General features: G+C 36.4%; 1 protein-coding gene across 1 annotated transcript; it reads right to left on the minus strand.

Annotated features, from left to right (window-relative positions):
• Positions 1–687: 687 nt before the first annotated feature.
• On the minus strand, positions 688–11,726 carry drap1 (DR1-associated protein 1 (negative cofactor 2 alpha)). Its single transcript, XM_063008563.1, has 7 exons — positions 11,580–11,726; positions 8,656–8,728; positions 7,017–7,110; positions 6,811–6,933; positions 3,257–3,347; positions 2,095–2,177; positions 688–1,841 (listed from the first exon to the last, which is right to left on the minus strand). Exons 1-7 carry the CDS (start codon positions 11,619–11,621, stop codon positions 1,667–1,669), a joined length of 681 nt encoding a protein of 226 aa, XP_062864633.1. The 5' UTR covers positions 11,622–11,726; the 3' UTR covers positions 688–1,666.
• Positions 11,727–15,975: the final 4,249 nt, after the last annotated feature.

A 15,975-nucleotide genomic window follows, 5' to 3' on the forward strand; every position in this document is an offset into this window, starting at 1 on the left:
CACACAGAAAGGACCCAGACCGCCCCACCTGGGGATCGAACCCAGGACCTTCTTGCCATTAATTAAAGCTTTCTTGAACAATATCTGTAGCCAGCCATACAAATGCTCCATTGACTGAATAGGCACAAATTCCCACAGAAAAACTGCCAAGTCAAAACTTCAAAATGTCTAGTCATTTATCATTTCTATGTCATTTATCATGGATTTGAAGAAGAGGTAGGTGTGATATTTTGGTAATGCAGCTCACATAGTGCTAACTGGAAGCAAATTTTTAGACAGTTCCCATATCTATTAAAAAAGACTAATGGAGAAAAATATTGTTTATTTGCTTTTGCAAAAGTGAATATAATTTCAGCTCTAGCAGACACAAGGTGAACTATTCTATTATATTTTTGTTTCCCACATCAACCACTGGATCTTAAATTATCTGCTATGAATCTGCCATGTATGCATTTATTAGCAGTAAAGATTTGGGTAAAATGAAAGGTTCTTGGGGAAGTGCCTCTAAAGTGACATAAAAAAAATGTAAAGTAAGCCTGACATGATCTTTGCTTTCTTACAGGCTTCTAAAACATGACATGATCACAAATATTTATCCTTTAGTATGTTCTACATGTATTTTCACAAAAGAACACTGAGTAGTGCACCTTTATCTTTATGTAGAAAAAAAAAACATGTAAAGTAGTATACTGAAATCTGCACTTTATTTCACTCATAAAAAATAAGAATGTTAAAAATGTTAAAAGTTTTACATACAGCCTCTGAGGAATCAAATTTTACACTACCGGAGAAGAAAGACAGGCACAAAAACCAGAACCAGAAGTTCAGCTCCTCACAGCCCTCACACATAACATTAAAACTATTTAAAATATCAAGAATACCACTGAAATAGATGTGCATTTGGTTGTAGAGTTAGTTGGTACAGGATGTTGGAGCTGTCTACTGAGTTTATGCATTACTTTGTAAAGAGCAAGAATGCTTAATGTAACATCTTTAAGGTTACAACTACGGAGAATATCGTCTTTAGAAAATAAGGTAAAGAAAACAAACATTAAAACTTTAAGGAACTGAACAACTTTACATGGCGGGAAAATGTTCATGTTGTGTAAATAAGAAAATTGGGTAAAAACTGGGTACATTCTGATTAAACTTTAAATGAAAGATGTTGCTTTGCTTTAGATTATTTCATTTAATAAAATTCAAACTAAAATGACAACAGACAGTACGCATTTGCTCTTAAAAGAGGGGGAGAAATTAGAAACAATTCTTTAGTCAGTGATCAGCTACTGAAGGAATAATAAATGGTAAACTAAAGAAAAGTGCAGAACATGTTCATCCTATGTTAAAAAAAATTTAGGCTTGGAATGATTTTCCTAACCGCAGACCCAGTCAAGACAAGAAAGCAATAAATTCTGAGTTTTAAAAAAACAGCCTAAACCAAAAACTCCTGTTTTCATTTCTCCTTGACAATAAAATAAGAATTCTAAAACAAATTAAAACTCATAGCTAATATACAACCCATTCTTCTTCTGGTGCTGAGGCTGCAGGTTTGTTAGCGTCCTTCTGTGAATTAACTCACAAGTTTTTTTTCCACTTTTCATCGATTTGCAGCCAAATAAGAACAATTTGAAAATAAATGTAAAAAGATAAGAGGGGAGAGAAACAGCTAAGAGTCATAGTCTTCATCATCAGCGTGATCATCTTTGTGCAGCACCGTAGCAGGAGGGGGTGGCATCACTCCCAGAACTGAAGGATGGGGTGTGAAAGAGCTGATGGGCATTGAGAAAGCAGCCTGAGGCACACCCAAGGGCATGGGCATGTACTGAGGGGTCAAGTCGGGACTGGTCATGAAGATAGAAAAGTAGTGTGAGAAAACCAGTTTAGAGCTAAAGGAAATACAGTACATCACACTCAAATCATATTTATTTAGACATTTTAAAATTAAGAAAAGCAAATTGACATTCATCAAGGTTTCTTCTGTATATTTATGGAGTGTTCCACCATTGTTTACTATGCAAATAGTAAGTGATTCCACTGTACCTAGAAAACAATGTTTGTGTGTGAGTATACCTGTGTACATGTATACATGTATACCTGTGGAATACTGCCTGGTTGTGTGTGTTGGGCTGAGACAATTCCTCATCCTCTCCATCTGTCTCGCTGTCTTCAGAATCATCCTTAAAATTGCAATAGTAACTGTGTCAGATCATTAACAACTTAAACCCCTCAAAACACTTTTGACTGAATGGCACCTGATTACAATATCACAATGTTTTCACTGGCACTTTAAGTTAAAATTTTAGCCATAAAATTGAAGGCCTGAGAATATCCTAAAACAGTGGTGCAAACTACTTAGCAAAAAAGTGCATTATAAGTATCCTTAGTTAACCTAAGTGAGACCTGCCCAAAGTCTGACCTGGGAGCTAAATGCAGATTCTTCTACTGTTGATTAAAATATAGGAGGCCTGTAATTTTTAACCAAAAGTTGCATTCATAAACAGAACAAGTATTGCATATTTTCCATAAGACCCTTTACAAAAGAGCAAGTATGACTCTCAACCTGATCAACACATTATTCCTCAACCAAGGCACCATCAATCAGCCAGCAAAGGTCAAAACTGCATCAGTTATGAGGTCCCTGCACCAGCTCCCACCCTGTATGAACAACAAGCCAGTGGTTGTTCATGTAGCCGCCCAGCCCAGCCGGATGGCAGAGCTGAGTTTCAAACTCAAGATATTTTTTATTTAGTTTAACCTGTTAGCAACTACGACAAATTTTTATGGCATGCATCTGGTTCTCTATAAAAGTCTATTTATAGTTCATAGTACATAGATCATTTGTTCTGCCTAGCAGAGTGCCAGTTCAATGTTCAGTCTCAATATTTAATGCATCTAGGAATTTTAATGCTTTATTAGGTGTGGTTTGTCAGGCTTGCCATAGGCAGGGCCACTTTTCTTCCAACAGGAACTTTATGGTGAGCCTTGTATGCCCTATGCTGCACTGTGTGTATATTATTTGGTCCCACCAGCCATTTTCCAGTAGTGTTGGTTGTTTTCCTCTGGTGGGGTGATTATGTATAACACCCTATGTAATGTTTGTGGGATTGATTGCGAGACAGAAATTCTCAGCTAACATGAGTCTGACCCCACAAACAAACTTCATATTAATGCCAATGGTTTAGAATAAAATGTCCCACAAACAGTACAGTGTGACTGAAACAACACAGAACCAAGCAATCATGAACTTGGTACTGACCTCTTGTTCAGTATCTGTACCAGACAGTTTCTTGTCTTTGCCTTTGGCTCCTGCTCCTCCATTCTTGCGCCCTGATCCAGGCTTCCGGCCTCTGCAAGACAAAATATTTTAAAATTATACAACCAAACTTCTTTCAAACCTGTACTGTTATAGATCACAACAACACAGCATGTTAGATCAGCGGTCCCCAACCTTTTTTGCACCACGGACCGGTTTCATATAAGATATAATTTCACGGCCCGGCGAAGGCAGGAGTATTTAACCATACTGCTCACAAATGATTGAAAATGAGCTTTTTTTCGCTGCAACGAGACTCTGCTCCCACCTAGGGGTGATAAGAGACAATAACACCCGAATAACACCTGAAATATAAGCAGTGAAAACTGCTTTTCTATCAATCTCTAATTACTAATTCTTTCTGTGTGGCCCAGTAATAGATGACCCATGGACCAGGCCCGGTGGTTGGAGACCACTGTGTTAGATGGATGCAGAAAACGAAAGCCCTCATTAGGGCTGGCACCGATCCGATACTCGGTATCGGTCCGATATTGGCCCAAATCACTGGATCGGATATCGAAAGGAAAAAAAACGTGTAATTTGATCTGATACTGTTGCTTAATGTAAATAACACTTAACGTAAATAGCGTAAAACGTAAATCTACTACTGCTACATCTAAAAACACTGTTTTACGGCATCTCGTATAAAGTGTCTACAATTGGAAGTTGTGGATGTCAATCAAACGCGATGGACCAATTAGAACTGACGCAGAGTTTGTTTGAGATTTTCCGTTAAAGTTCCGTCACGTTTATAGATTATTAAACCCTGCTGAATGTTTAAGAGGATGTCTGTGGCTAAACGGGAAACGGTGTAGTTTGTTTTATTTCATAACACTAATAGATTAAATTTCGTTGAGGATGTGAGACATCTCCAAGCCGGGACAAGACAGATACATTTGTTTATTTTTTATTATTTAATTGTTTAATTTTTATTGTTTATAAATAATATTTTTTATTTTATAATTTTTTCACTGCCTCTTCAAGGTGTAGACTTCTAGAATTTTATATTGAAATTATAATTTATTTGTAAAATATTTTAAATGTTATTTTATTTTAAATGTTTGGACAGTGCTGTTAAACAAGTCAAAAATGCTGCTAAATCGTCTGTGTGTAAAAGTTAAAACATAAGTGTGATGTTGTAGGTTCTGTATTTATTCCTTTAGAATATTTGTTTTACAGTCTGAGCATTGTTATCTAGATAGCTAGCTTAACCCTTTGATGCACAAGCTAAGCAAACCCCTTCTAATGCACAACATGGGTCAAAAATGACCCATATTCATACATTCAAGAATATTTTCATATGCACATTTGTCAGTTATTCATGTATTTGCTGTCTTAGCTAATAAAAGCTATCTTTACTAGAATATGTAAACAGCTAGCAAGCAAATAGTATTGGACATATTCAAGATTCAAGAGCCTAATCTTTGGTTGTCTTTCAAAAGATCAGTAAATATGTTTTTGACTACAAACACTTACAAATGTCAGTAGTTTCTGTCAAATTCCATGGTAAATACATAAGGGTCATTTTTGACCCATGTTGTGCATTAGGAGGGTAGTGATACAAAAATTCATGGAAGCTTGAATGACGAAATAAATTTATTGCAAAGATATAGAAAATAAAAACTCAGTTGGGTCACTTTTGACCCAGGTTGTGCATCAAAGGGTTAACCATGGTGCATTGAGACATGTATTATTACTGCTTAGTTGTTTGAGAGGAGAAATGATGGTATCGGATTGGTATCCGTATCGGCAGATACTCAATTTGCAGTATCGGTATCGGACATAAAAAAGTGGTATCGAGCCAGCCCTAGCCCTCATGTAGAAGCAAATACATAAAGGGAATTATGACTATTTCTAGTGTAGAAAAGGCTGCCTAATGCCAGAGCTTTTAAATAAACTCCAGATTGTTCCTTAAACCATCAAAAAGAAAAAAGAAAAAACAAATGTCCATTATGTTGAAAATGACTATCCTCTTCCTATAATTAATAAGTGAAATAATTAAGAGTGAAATAACTGTTTCAGTTGTCCTTGCATTTTCACTTAAATAGGTTTGAGAGAAGAAAATACTATTATAACTATACCCCTTAAATAGAAATAACCAGGGCTGGACTGGGAACAAAATTCAGCCCTGGACTTTTTTCTTCACCAGCCCACTACAAGCACATCGCGCCACACATATCACCCCCTAATCAAATGTTAGATGATTGATATTAATAGCTTTCATCTATCTTACCACTAAAGTTATTAACTCACTGTAATAAAAATTAAAATAATAAAAAAAAACACTACAAACAAATATATATATTTCCAACACTTTCCTTTGGGATTAATAGTTCTATCCATCTATCACACACATACAATTTACAATTTCTTAAATGGTTCTATTGGATTTCCCCATCCTGTTTCATTAAACCGCAAGAAATAAAATTAAACCTTTCTTTCATTTAACCTTTAACACTGGTAAATATGCTTTTTTCGCACTTTTATTCACACGTGATTCACGTTTGTTCCAAATTAGTGCATTGCTCCGATGAGCAAAGAAATAAATCGCATGTGTAAATACTTTACATGTTGACAAGGGAAATGAACCATGTGAGCTATGCACATAATCACTCTAAAAAATGTGCTGAACACCTGCATTTTCCTTTCTGTATTATAGAGGACAAGATAGTGTTTACTTTTTCTGAAGAGCAGAGACTAATGGTACCGTCTCAAATTATATCCACCGCCCTATGTAGTGCACTTGGACATGACATCATAGAACTTTTACAAAAATCGTTCTTAAAACGGCTGGTTTAAAGTCCCTGGTATTATTAATAAGTAGTAGATAACTACTTATTAATCATTCAGTGACTGTTAAAAGAAATGTTTTGTACTGTAAGGAAGTACCCTAAGTAGGGCATAGGCGACATTTGAGATGGGCCCACAGTCTCTTCTTAAACAGCGTTACTAACGAAGCAGAGGCACTGAACACTAACTTTTCCTTTTCTGCTCTTTGGCTATGCTGTAGTTCCTCACTGCCAAACAGGTTGTCCAGTTTCCTGCACTTTTCTGCATCTGCTTGCAGCTTTTTCTGTGTTTTATCACAGGCTTTTTCTGCACCTCCTTTACGCTTTTTCGACCCTTTCTCCATCTCGCACTCATTCATAGTTTTTTGTACTGGTGGTGGTGATTACGGTTTATCCTGGGGGAGGGACATTTCTGTGATTGGCCAATGGACATACAGTGGACATACTGTGGTGGGCCAATGCACACTTCAGGATTATTATTCAGGAATATTTAAAACAGAATTTATTTTTCACTCTCTCAGCGGCCCACATACAGAGCGGCCCACCGGGAAAACTCCCGACCCTCCCGATGGCCAGTCCATCCCTAGAAATAACCCAAGCTTTAAAGTCCAGAAAATGTCTGCTAATCCGTGTTAATGGTTCTTCTTTTATAACAGAAACTTTTGCCATTTCCGATAATATTTTTTTTTAAAGCAGAGTAAGCTTAACCTCCGTGGGATCTTCTCCGTTCCCTCAGCATGATTTTCATCCCCCTCTCCCTGCATGTCTGGTACTGCTGCCACCAGATCCTTCAGGAAATCAAACTGCTGCTCCAGTTCAATGCATTGCTTCCTACAAAAACAAACACACTCACTTTAAGTCATCCACTTTATGGTTAGATTATTGCAAGTCATGAGTTAAAGGTAGATACGTACAAATGTGACGTTGTCATCGTTTTAGCATTGCGTGACTGCGTGATGTGGCAGGCTTTCGTCAGAAGAGACTCCAGGAAGAGCTCAAGCGCTCGTGCTAATGCAAAAGTTAAAGGTACCAACCAGTTCTTTACAAACCACACCAATAAATAATTTACCTTAAGAACAGAAGGCATAACAAATTCAAAACAAAGTAAGGGAAATTGTTTATTAAAACATCCCAGTTTCTATTCGTTTCCTTTCATTATGTTTAATACATTTGTAACGTATGCTCTCATAATTTACTGTGGGCTTTGTGTTCCTGCTATCATAAATACAACGCTTTTTTTTTTTTTTTTTTTTTTGGCTAAATGTCTGCTGTGTCTGATCATAGGTTTAATTTGTATAAGTAATATTGTACAAATTTGCTTAATTAGTACTTTGTAGAGCCACCTTCTTCAGGTGTATTTACTTCTTGCAAAGACAGGAAAAAGTTTATTAAATTAATTTATCCCTTTAAATCCTAACAAATCTTTTCCAGTGCATCATCAAGTGTGGTATTTACTATTTATACTCACCTTTGCACTGCTTACTGTACATCGTATACTAAAGTGCTCTACATATTTGTTCTATATAATTATTTTTTGCATTAAATATTATTTTTCAAACAAATCAAACAGTTCATCTCATTGGAGGTGCTTTGAATATATGAAATCAGGTAGACTTCAAAAGAAGAAATTGCAGCATCAAGCTCCATAGAAAACAACGGCACAGCATTGTAGTTTAGTGTTTAGTTTTTAACGCCATGTCTGCCCTTTGGGCCATGTTCATGGCAGGAAAGGTTGTGATCTGTCTTTTATTTACTTATTTCATTTGACTTAGAGAAGTTATGTCTGTTGTTTATGTATGTTAATTTATATGTGTTGCTTCTGTTTTATTAATGACAGGAATTTTAGGAGTGTTGTTGCTTTTGTCTTGGTAAAGAGTTCTTTTATGGTTTTTGCTGGTAAGATCTGTTGTCTTTCATAGTTATAGACGACACATTCCAGCATTAAATGTTTTATTGTAATCTGTGTTTGGCACGTTGCGCAATATGGGATAGCTTCGCACAGCATTGTAAAAGCGGGTTTTGCAGCTTCTCATGTCAAAGCACCCTTACCTCTACAACTTGTCGTGCGCACAGATGATGTCATGGTTCACGCTGAAAACCCTAGTATTCTTTGGTGCCAGCTGCAAATGCAGTCTGAAACATCTTTTTTGTGGAAACACGCTGAACAACTGGTTCAAAATCAAGTTCGCGAACTGGAACAGAGCCCAGCTGTGCCAGCTGCAAATGCAGTCTGAAACATCTTTTTTGTGGAAACACGCTGAACAACTGGTTCAAAATCAAGTTCGCGAACTGGAACAGAGCCCATTCCACATCGGTGCATTGTGTTGCAGCAGTGGTAGCTGCAGCACACTATGTTCCACAAATGCAAGACATCTCTCTCCATAGACATAAATCACACCTCAAAGCAAATAAAGTGCAAATAAAACGTCCTATTTGTCACCTCTTAGAAAAAAGCAAAGGGGTGCTAATAAACTGTTCTACCCCAGGATAGCAGATTTATGGAAAAAACATTGTGAAAAGGAAAACATTGTGCTTTGCCAACTTAAAGGATACATATGATAACAGGAACTGCAGCAGCTACTTTGCCAATTTCTTCATCTGTTTGCATAATCTTCTTAATTCTTGCCTAAAAAAAACACACAAAAACTTAAAACATGTTTTCTCTTTGTCATTATGGGTAATTAAGTTTAGACTGATGGTAAAAATGGCAGTAATGCCAATCCAAAATCATACAAATGAAGTGTGCAAAGATTCAGGAGTTAGAAAACTTTATGAATCCATAGTATGTTCCTCTGTACTCATTCAGTCTCCCAAAACAATACTGTATGTTCTTTTCTTCACTTTACATTTACTCAGTAATGTGTACTTTCTTGAGGGATCCCTTCCCTTTGCTTTTTTAGGTCTAAAAATGTGCTCTGTATTTACTGTAGTTCTTTGTATGTATTGCAGTTTTTGTCTGCACTGTATGTACTGTTGTTTGCACTTGAATTCTGTGTTGCACCCTGGTTTTGGAGGAATGTCATTTCGTTTTAATGTGTCCTTGTACATGGCTGAAACAACAATTAAATCTCTTTACTACAAGTCATTATGGAAAAGCAATGACATGCATGTATTGCATTTAACATTTTTCCACTGTAATGAATGCATTTCAATTTTGTCACTAATAGTGACACAGTCACTCCACTAGAATGAGCACAACGTTGAGTTAAAAAAAAAAAAAAGGCGACAGCATCCTGTAAGAGGTGAGATTACATATACAGTGGTACCTAGTAACTACTAGTACTACTAGTAACTACTAGTAACTACTTGTACTTATTTACTAACATTTTGTTCCATTCTTTTCCATTTAAAAAAAAAAAAAAAAAAAAAAAAAAAAAAAAAAAAAAAAAAAAAAAAGCAGCACTTTGGTTCTAACAGGTTTTAGCAGATTTGTGTTCTTTGACTGTTGTTTTCCTAAACTTGAGAAATGAAATGTTCACTATAGAAGCACTTCTGTAAGTCGCTCTGGATAAGAGCGTCTGCTAAATGCTAAAAATGTAAATGTAAATGTAACTAAACGTCCCCTAAACTCAAAATCTTTAAAACTCAACGCCCCTCATCGAAAAATGTGTACCCTTAAACTCAACATTTCCCTTAAACTCAACATGACCCTGTCACCGGTTTACCACTGTTCTATCCTTGGACCACTTTTGACAGATACTGACCACTGCAGACCTGGAACACCCCACAAGAGCTGCAGTTTTGGAGATGCTCTGACCCAGTCGTCTAGCCATCCCAATCTGGCCCTTGTCAAACTCACTCAAATCCTCACGTTTTAACATTTTTTCCTGCTTCTAACATCAACTTCGAGGATAAAATGTTCACTCGCTGCCTAATATATCCCCCCCACTAACAGGTGCCGTGATGAAGAGATAATCAGTGTTATTCACTTCACCAGTGCTCCTAATGTTATGCCTCTTTGGTGTATATAGGTAATAAGTCAATTCAACAATAGATAATAAAATTTCTGCCTTTACAGTAACCTGAACTAATGTTTTGTAAAGTAGACAGTACAAAATACATATTGCATCGGTGCCAGTATAGTATCTACTGAAAAATTATAAAATAAATGTAAAAACACTGAAATATTTATAAAGAAACATTGGTGCAGACATCACCTTTGCCTTCATGAAACCAACATGCCTTATATAACATTTGCGATCTTCAAATGACAATTGAATTTATCAATGTCTTTCTATAATTTAAAAACTTTCGTACAGCAACACATTTTTGTAATTATACAGCAATCACGCATAACATTAAAACCACCTCCTTATTTCTACACTCACTGTTCATTTTATCATCTCCACTTACAATATAGAAGCACTTTGTAGTTCTACAAGTACTGATTGTAGTCCATCTGTTTCTCTACATACTTTTTTAGCCTGCTTTCATGCTGTTCTTTAATGGTCAGGACCCCCACAAGACCACTACAGAGTAGGTATAATTTGGGTGGTGGATCATTCTCAGCACTGCAGTGACACGGACATGGTGGTGGTGTGTTAGTGTGTGTTGTGCTGGTATGAGTGGATCAGACACAGCAGCACTGATGGAGTTTTTAAACACCTCACTGCTGGACTGAGAATAGTCCACCAACCAAATATATCCAGCCGACAGCACCCCGTGGGCAGTGTCCTGTGATCACTGATGAAGGTCTAGAAGATAACCCAACATCAAAAGCAACAGATGAGCGATCATCTCTGACTTTACATCTACAAGGTGGACCAACTAAGTAGGAGTGTCTTATAGAGGGGACAGTGAGTGGACACGGCATTTAAAAACTCCAGCAGCGCTGCTGAGTCTGGTCAACTCATACCAGCACAACCAGTCCTTGGGGTATTGACTTTGTTTAGCAAAATGAAAATGTACAGTTTTCTTTATACAAAACACAAAAACCTTTAAATAATTAATAATTAATTGTAAGTATCACGGTCAGCCCACAAGCGTATGGAACATCGTTACTTTTACTGCAACGGCTTAAATTGCTAAAGCAATAGTACACTTCGGAAACTTATTTTAGTTAAAATAACTTGATATTATAACATATAATAACCTGTCCCCGCCCACTAAATCCAAAAAAGTACATATTTGTTAAGCAAAGAGTCGCTAATACAAATACATTTACTGCTGGTGTTACCGCTGGTGTAGTTAGCAACTTAGCATCAGCTTGAGCTAATCTAAGCATTTATTTCTACTAGCACAATATGATGCACAACTTTGTAGTATGTTTATTTATGACCATTACTTAGAAATATTTATTAAAATAAACACACAAGTGTTACATAATCTCGTGTATGACCTTTATTATAATTTAATTTTAGAAAAAGTGAATGTATGCTAGATAGTTAGCTAGCCACCTTGCTAATCAAATAAGCTAGCTGTCAATTATCTGTAGTAACGAGTAGTTTGCAATGGTAGTATTAATAAGATAAACTTACCGGAGGAAATCTGGCATTGTATTTCTTCTTTTTGCTCGGCATTTTAATTTACACGACCTTTACCAGCACCCTACCTATATAAACAATGCAATGTTTTGGTTTGCAGCTCCTTTCAGCTCAGCCTCTGACCGGATTTTTACACGCCGTACTGTTGGGCTGTGTTTCAAAAAACAGTCCCACCTAGGTCACCTAGCTAGTGTAGACTTTAGTTTCCAATCCCAAGTGATGTAAGTGAACTTTTTGTGTAATCTCCAGATTCAGACCAACCAAAACGACTGCGTACACATGAATCATATTTAATCAACAACTCCCAGAAGATCAACTAATATAACTATTACCTTCTCTACCTACCTATATAAATGTTGGCAATGTGGTTTAGTTATACATAGTGAATTTGGTAGGTTTCCAAACTCTGGAACTCACCTACATACATCACAACATTTAAGTATTTTAAATTACAAAGGTAGCTGTTTACTTGGGTTCATTTAATTTTTGTCAGCCACTTTAACCTGGTCAGGATTGCGGTGGGCAACTTTGGGTGCATAGCAGGAATACCCTGGACAGGGCACCAATCCATCGCAGGACTTTGGCCATTCCCCAACACCCCCTCCCATTCAATCCCCAGACACAGCCAATCATGTGCCAAAAGCACAGCTGACAAAACAAACTGAACCTCAGAGTGGTGAGCTAGCATAAAGACTGCTGCATCCCTTAAGTACCTTTACTTGGGTTATCTTTGTCTAATAAAACACTTTTGTATGACAGTTTTGGTGTAGGGTTGTTGTTTTTTTTGTTTTTTCTCATATGTATGATCTAGCTGTTGTAAAGCATCCTTGAGTTTTGGAAAGTCAATTGCAATGGATTGCAGTCCTGTCTGGGTTGTGTTACTGCATTGCACCAAGTAATTTCTGGGTAAAACAGATCCACCATGGCCCTTAACAGGGTAAAACATGAAAATGAACTGGAAAAAAAATACAAATAAAAAATATATTTTTAATATATGAATTAAAAACTTTGTACATTTATAGCCATTTTCAGTTTTGGTATAATGATTTGTATTTCAATTGGACTTGAAGTACCTTTACTTGGGTTATCTTTGTCTAATAAAAGTAGTCTGATGATCTGAAACGTAAGTGTGATGAATGTGCAAAAATAGAAGAGATTATGAGGGAGACAAACACTTTTTACGACAGTGTATTCTGTCGAAATTAAGTTCGAATTTGTGTGTATTTTGCATGTTCCGGGAGAAAGTGCAGCTCTGTCTCTATTTGGTTTAGTGAACAGTATTAAGACACTCTCTGCTCTCTGGCCATCCAGGACTGTCAGTGTTAACCTATCTCAATGGCCAGGCTGTTGCTGAGTCTGTACCTCGTCAAGGTGTTTCTACGTTTTGGATCAGAGATGGTGCTGAGATAATCTGCCACACTGTAGTGTCTATTTAGGACTGCAGTTTATTCTGGAGTTAAATTTTGTTTGTGTTTCCCAATAGGCTGAATATTTTATCTTTCTATTTTGTGTAATTTTTTGTGTAGTACATTAGATTCTGGTCCTAATCTTGTTAGTGTTAGTGATGGGTTTAGAGATTGGTGATAAAAGTGTGGGTAGCTGTATTTTAAGTGTTTCCAGACTAGTATTTTATAATAAATGAATATTTGCCTAATTCTGCCCTGCACACATTGTTGGTGTTTTGCGAAATATTGGCGTGCAAAGTTTTAATTGGATATTTGTGGAATTGTTGGTGTATAAGCAGACCCAATATTTTACTGCCACATAGGTCAATTGGTTCAATTACTGTGTCTGTTATTTTAGGCCAAGTTGTGAATGGGATTTCTAAAAAAAGATTGTTGTTTTATGACATAGAAAGCTCTGCATGCCTTTTCTCTCTGTTTATTCACTGCCAGGTTGAAGATTCCTGGGGAACACATTTTCAGTCTGAGGTAAGTATAGTTTCTTGTGCATTCAATTTCATTTAAATATGTGTTTGGTTTCCTGGAAGGTGAATCTTTTTTGAATATGATTATTTTGGTCTTGTTGAGGTTGACTGTCAGGGCCCAGATAGCAGGTTCAGTTTCTGCTGTAAACCCTGAGCAGTGGGGGACAGCACAACCAGATCATCTGCATATAGCAGGAATTTAATTTCAGAGTGGTGCAGAGTAAAACCAGGTGCTGCTGAGCACTCTAACATGGAAACCAAGTTTTTATGTTAAGCTATATTTATTTTTCAGTCTCTTTATTAAAAGAAAATACAAGGAAACAAGGAATCCGAATGAGGCTAGCCAGGTCCTTGCTGTACTTCTTCTGGTCGCTCAAAGAATTAACCTGGCCTTCCAGTCCTTTTTTGTCCTGGACCTCTTCTGATTCTGCACATGTCTTTATAACAGCTCAGATACAATATCATAGCATCTTATTTCCTGATTTTCTTTTGAGAATGGCCTTGTTGATGCAAAATATAATTTTATGTCTGTCAAATGATGTGATCTTTGGCATTTTGAAGTGATGTGACTGTAAGTTGGTGTATGCTTATTAGCAAGCTTTCAATGAATTAAACAACATGTGTATGCAATGTTCAATGTCTTGCACAAACCTGGTGTAATAGATCTCTTCCACAGCAGTAAATATGACATGAAATAGTAGGACAAATACAAATATGTGAAATGTTGACAGCCTTAATCAAACCACCTGTTTTTTATTGGATTTGTGTTTTACTGTGGATCCGAATTTTTGCCCCTCTGCTTTTCTTTTATAAATATGGGGCCATATTCAAAAAGATTCCTGGTGCACAGAATGACAACATTTTACTCATCCTACATGCTGTGCACTTTACTGTTATTTTTGTAAATATTCCACACGCTGCTAGCTTACATTATCTGTATATCACTGTATATTGCCATTGGTACGTTACCATATATTGTGTACCTCTGCTTATATGTACATACATACATTGGTCACTGAATACTGTACATACATACGTCCATACATTTTCTATATATTGCTTGTATATAGTCTTATAGTTTGTATATTTTTGTGTTTAATGTTTAATATGTACATTGCTTGTATACTGTATTTATACTAGAGAGATACCATCAGCCGAAACCAAATTTCTTGTGTGTATCCACATACTTGGCCAATAAATCTGATTCTGAATTGTGGGTGTTTCTCAAGCATTTCCCCTAAAAATTAGGAGTAGATCCTAGTAAGATAAATATTATTTATAAAGCATTTTAACTGAAAACTGTAAGGAGTAGGGGAGGACTTCTAAGAGGCTTAAGGATTTCTTAAGGAGAGGAGAAAAAACTGAAAGATGAAGAGGTAGAAGAAATGTGGTTTGTGGTTGAGCTTACAATAGCGCAAAAATGCCATAACGCTAGAAATAAAAGTAATCACAACTTTAAATTATTTGGCAAATGGGACAATGCAACAATACAGCAGTGATAGGGTTGGGTCTGTCACAACTTTCCATCAGTAGAGTGATACTCTGTCATAGCTCATTTCATTTCCAGTGGACATTAACACTTGGGAGCAACTTTTCTCCAGTTAATATCAAATAGATCCTTTCAATAATTCAGTGTCTGTTTACCCTAGGTTTATCCTGGTCAGGGTAATGGTGGGTTCAATTAATTAAGCAAAAAATCAAATTAGATTAAGTACAAAAATTACTATCATGGTAAATTAACTGTAAATAAAAAAGCAAATAAATACACAGTATAGTACTTTGCAGTATCGTTTGATGATTGAGATCACAGTGATCACCGTGAAGCAAAACTATTCAACGACGAATGGCTGCAAATCAATGAGTTTAAACTTTGGCTTAAACCAGAGTCAGAAGATAAGTATGCAGCAAGATGTACCATTTGTTCTACAAAACTAACTGGCGTTATCATATCAGCGCTAGTGAAACATGCAGACTGGACACACACTGGGTTTGAAAGACATTAATAATTTTTTTTTTTAATATTGCAATTTGTAAATGATAATGATCCCGCTTTTTCTTTGTCAGTTAACTCGAGATTTCTGTTTCTGTGAATAATTATGAAAATATGTTGACATGACAAAATGACAAAATTGTGAAGATTTATATACTTGGGATTTTTGTGGCAAGATCTTAAAATAAAAATTCTTAAAATAAAGAGTAGCAACATTGCTCTTGCTATAATCAAAACTAAAGTTTATATACACTTACTAATCTTCCACACTTTATAAACCTCGATCTCCTGCACATCAGCACCAGTTTGTTGTTAGCGTAAAAGGACGCTGAAATGGCTTTGTAATAAACTGTGTTTATTTAGAAGAAAGTGCACCACCGGTGCGCACGCCATCTGTGTCGTCACCAGTACTTCAACCAAACATTATGGGCTCGTATTATAAACTAAAGCCATATGGCATCGCTTTGAATGGT

Source organism: Trichomycterus rosablanca, chromosome 14 (assembly GCF_030014385.1).
Source record: "Trichomycterus rosablanca isolate fTriRos1 chromosome 14, fTriRos1.hap1, whole genome shotgun sequence".
Classification (NCBI taxonomy): Eukaryota; Metazoa; Chordata; class Actinopteri; order Siluriformes; family Trichomycteridae; genus Trichomycterus; species Trichomycterus rosablanca.

Bases quoted from the DNA above. Each gene is read 5' to 3' on its own strand.
- drap1 (XM_063008563.1), bottom strand. From the start codon at position 11,621: ATGCCGAGCAAAAAGAAGAAATACAATGCCAGATTTCCTCCG. The intron at 8,729-11,579 runs GTAAGTTTATCT...TGTTTTTTTTAG, and splicing joins ACAATGCCAGATTTCCTCCG to GCAAGAATTAAGAAGATTAT. The intron at 3,348-6,810 runs GTTAAGCTTACT...TTTGTCTTGCAG, and splicing joins ACGGAGAAGATCCCACGGAG to AGGCCGGAAGCCTGGATCAG.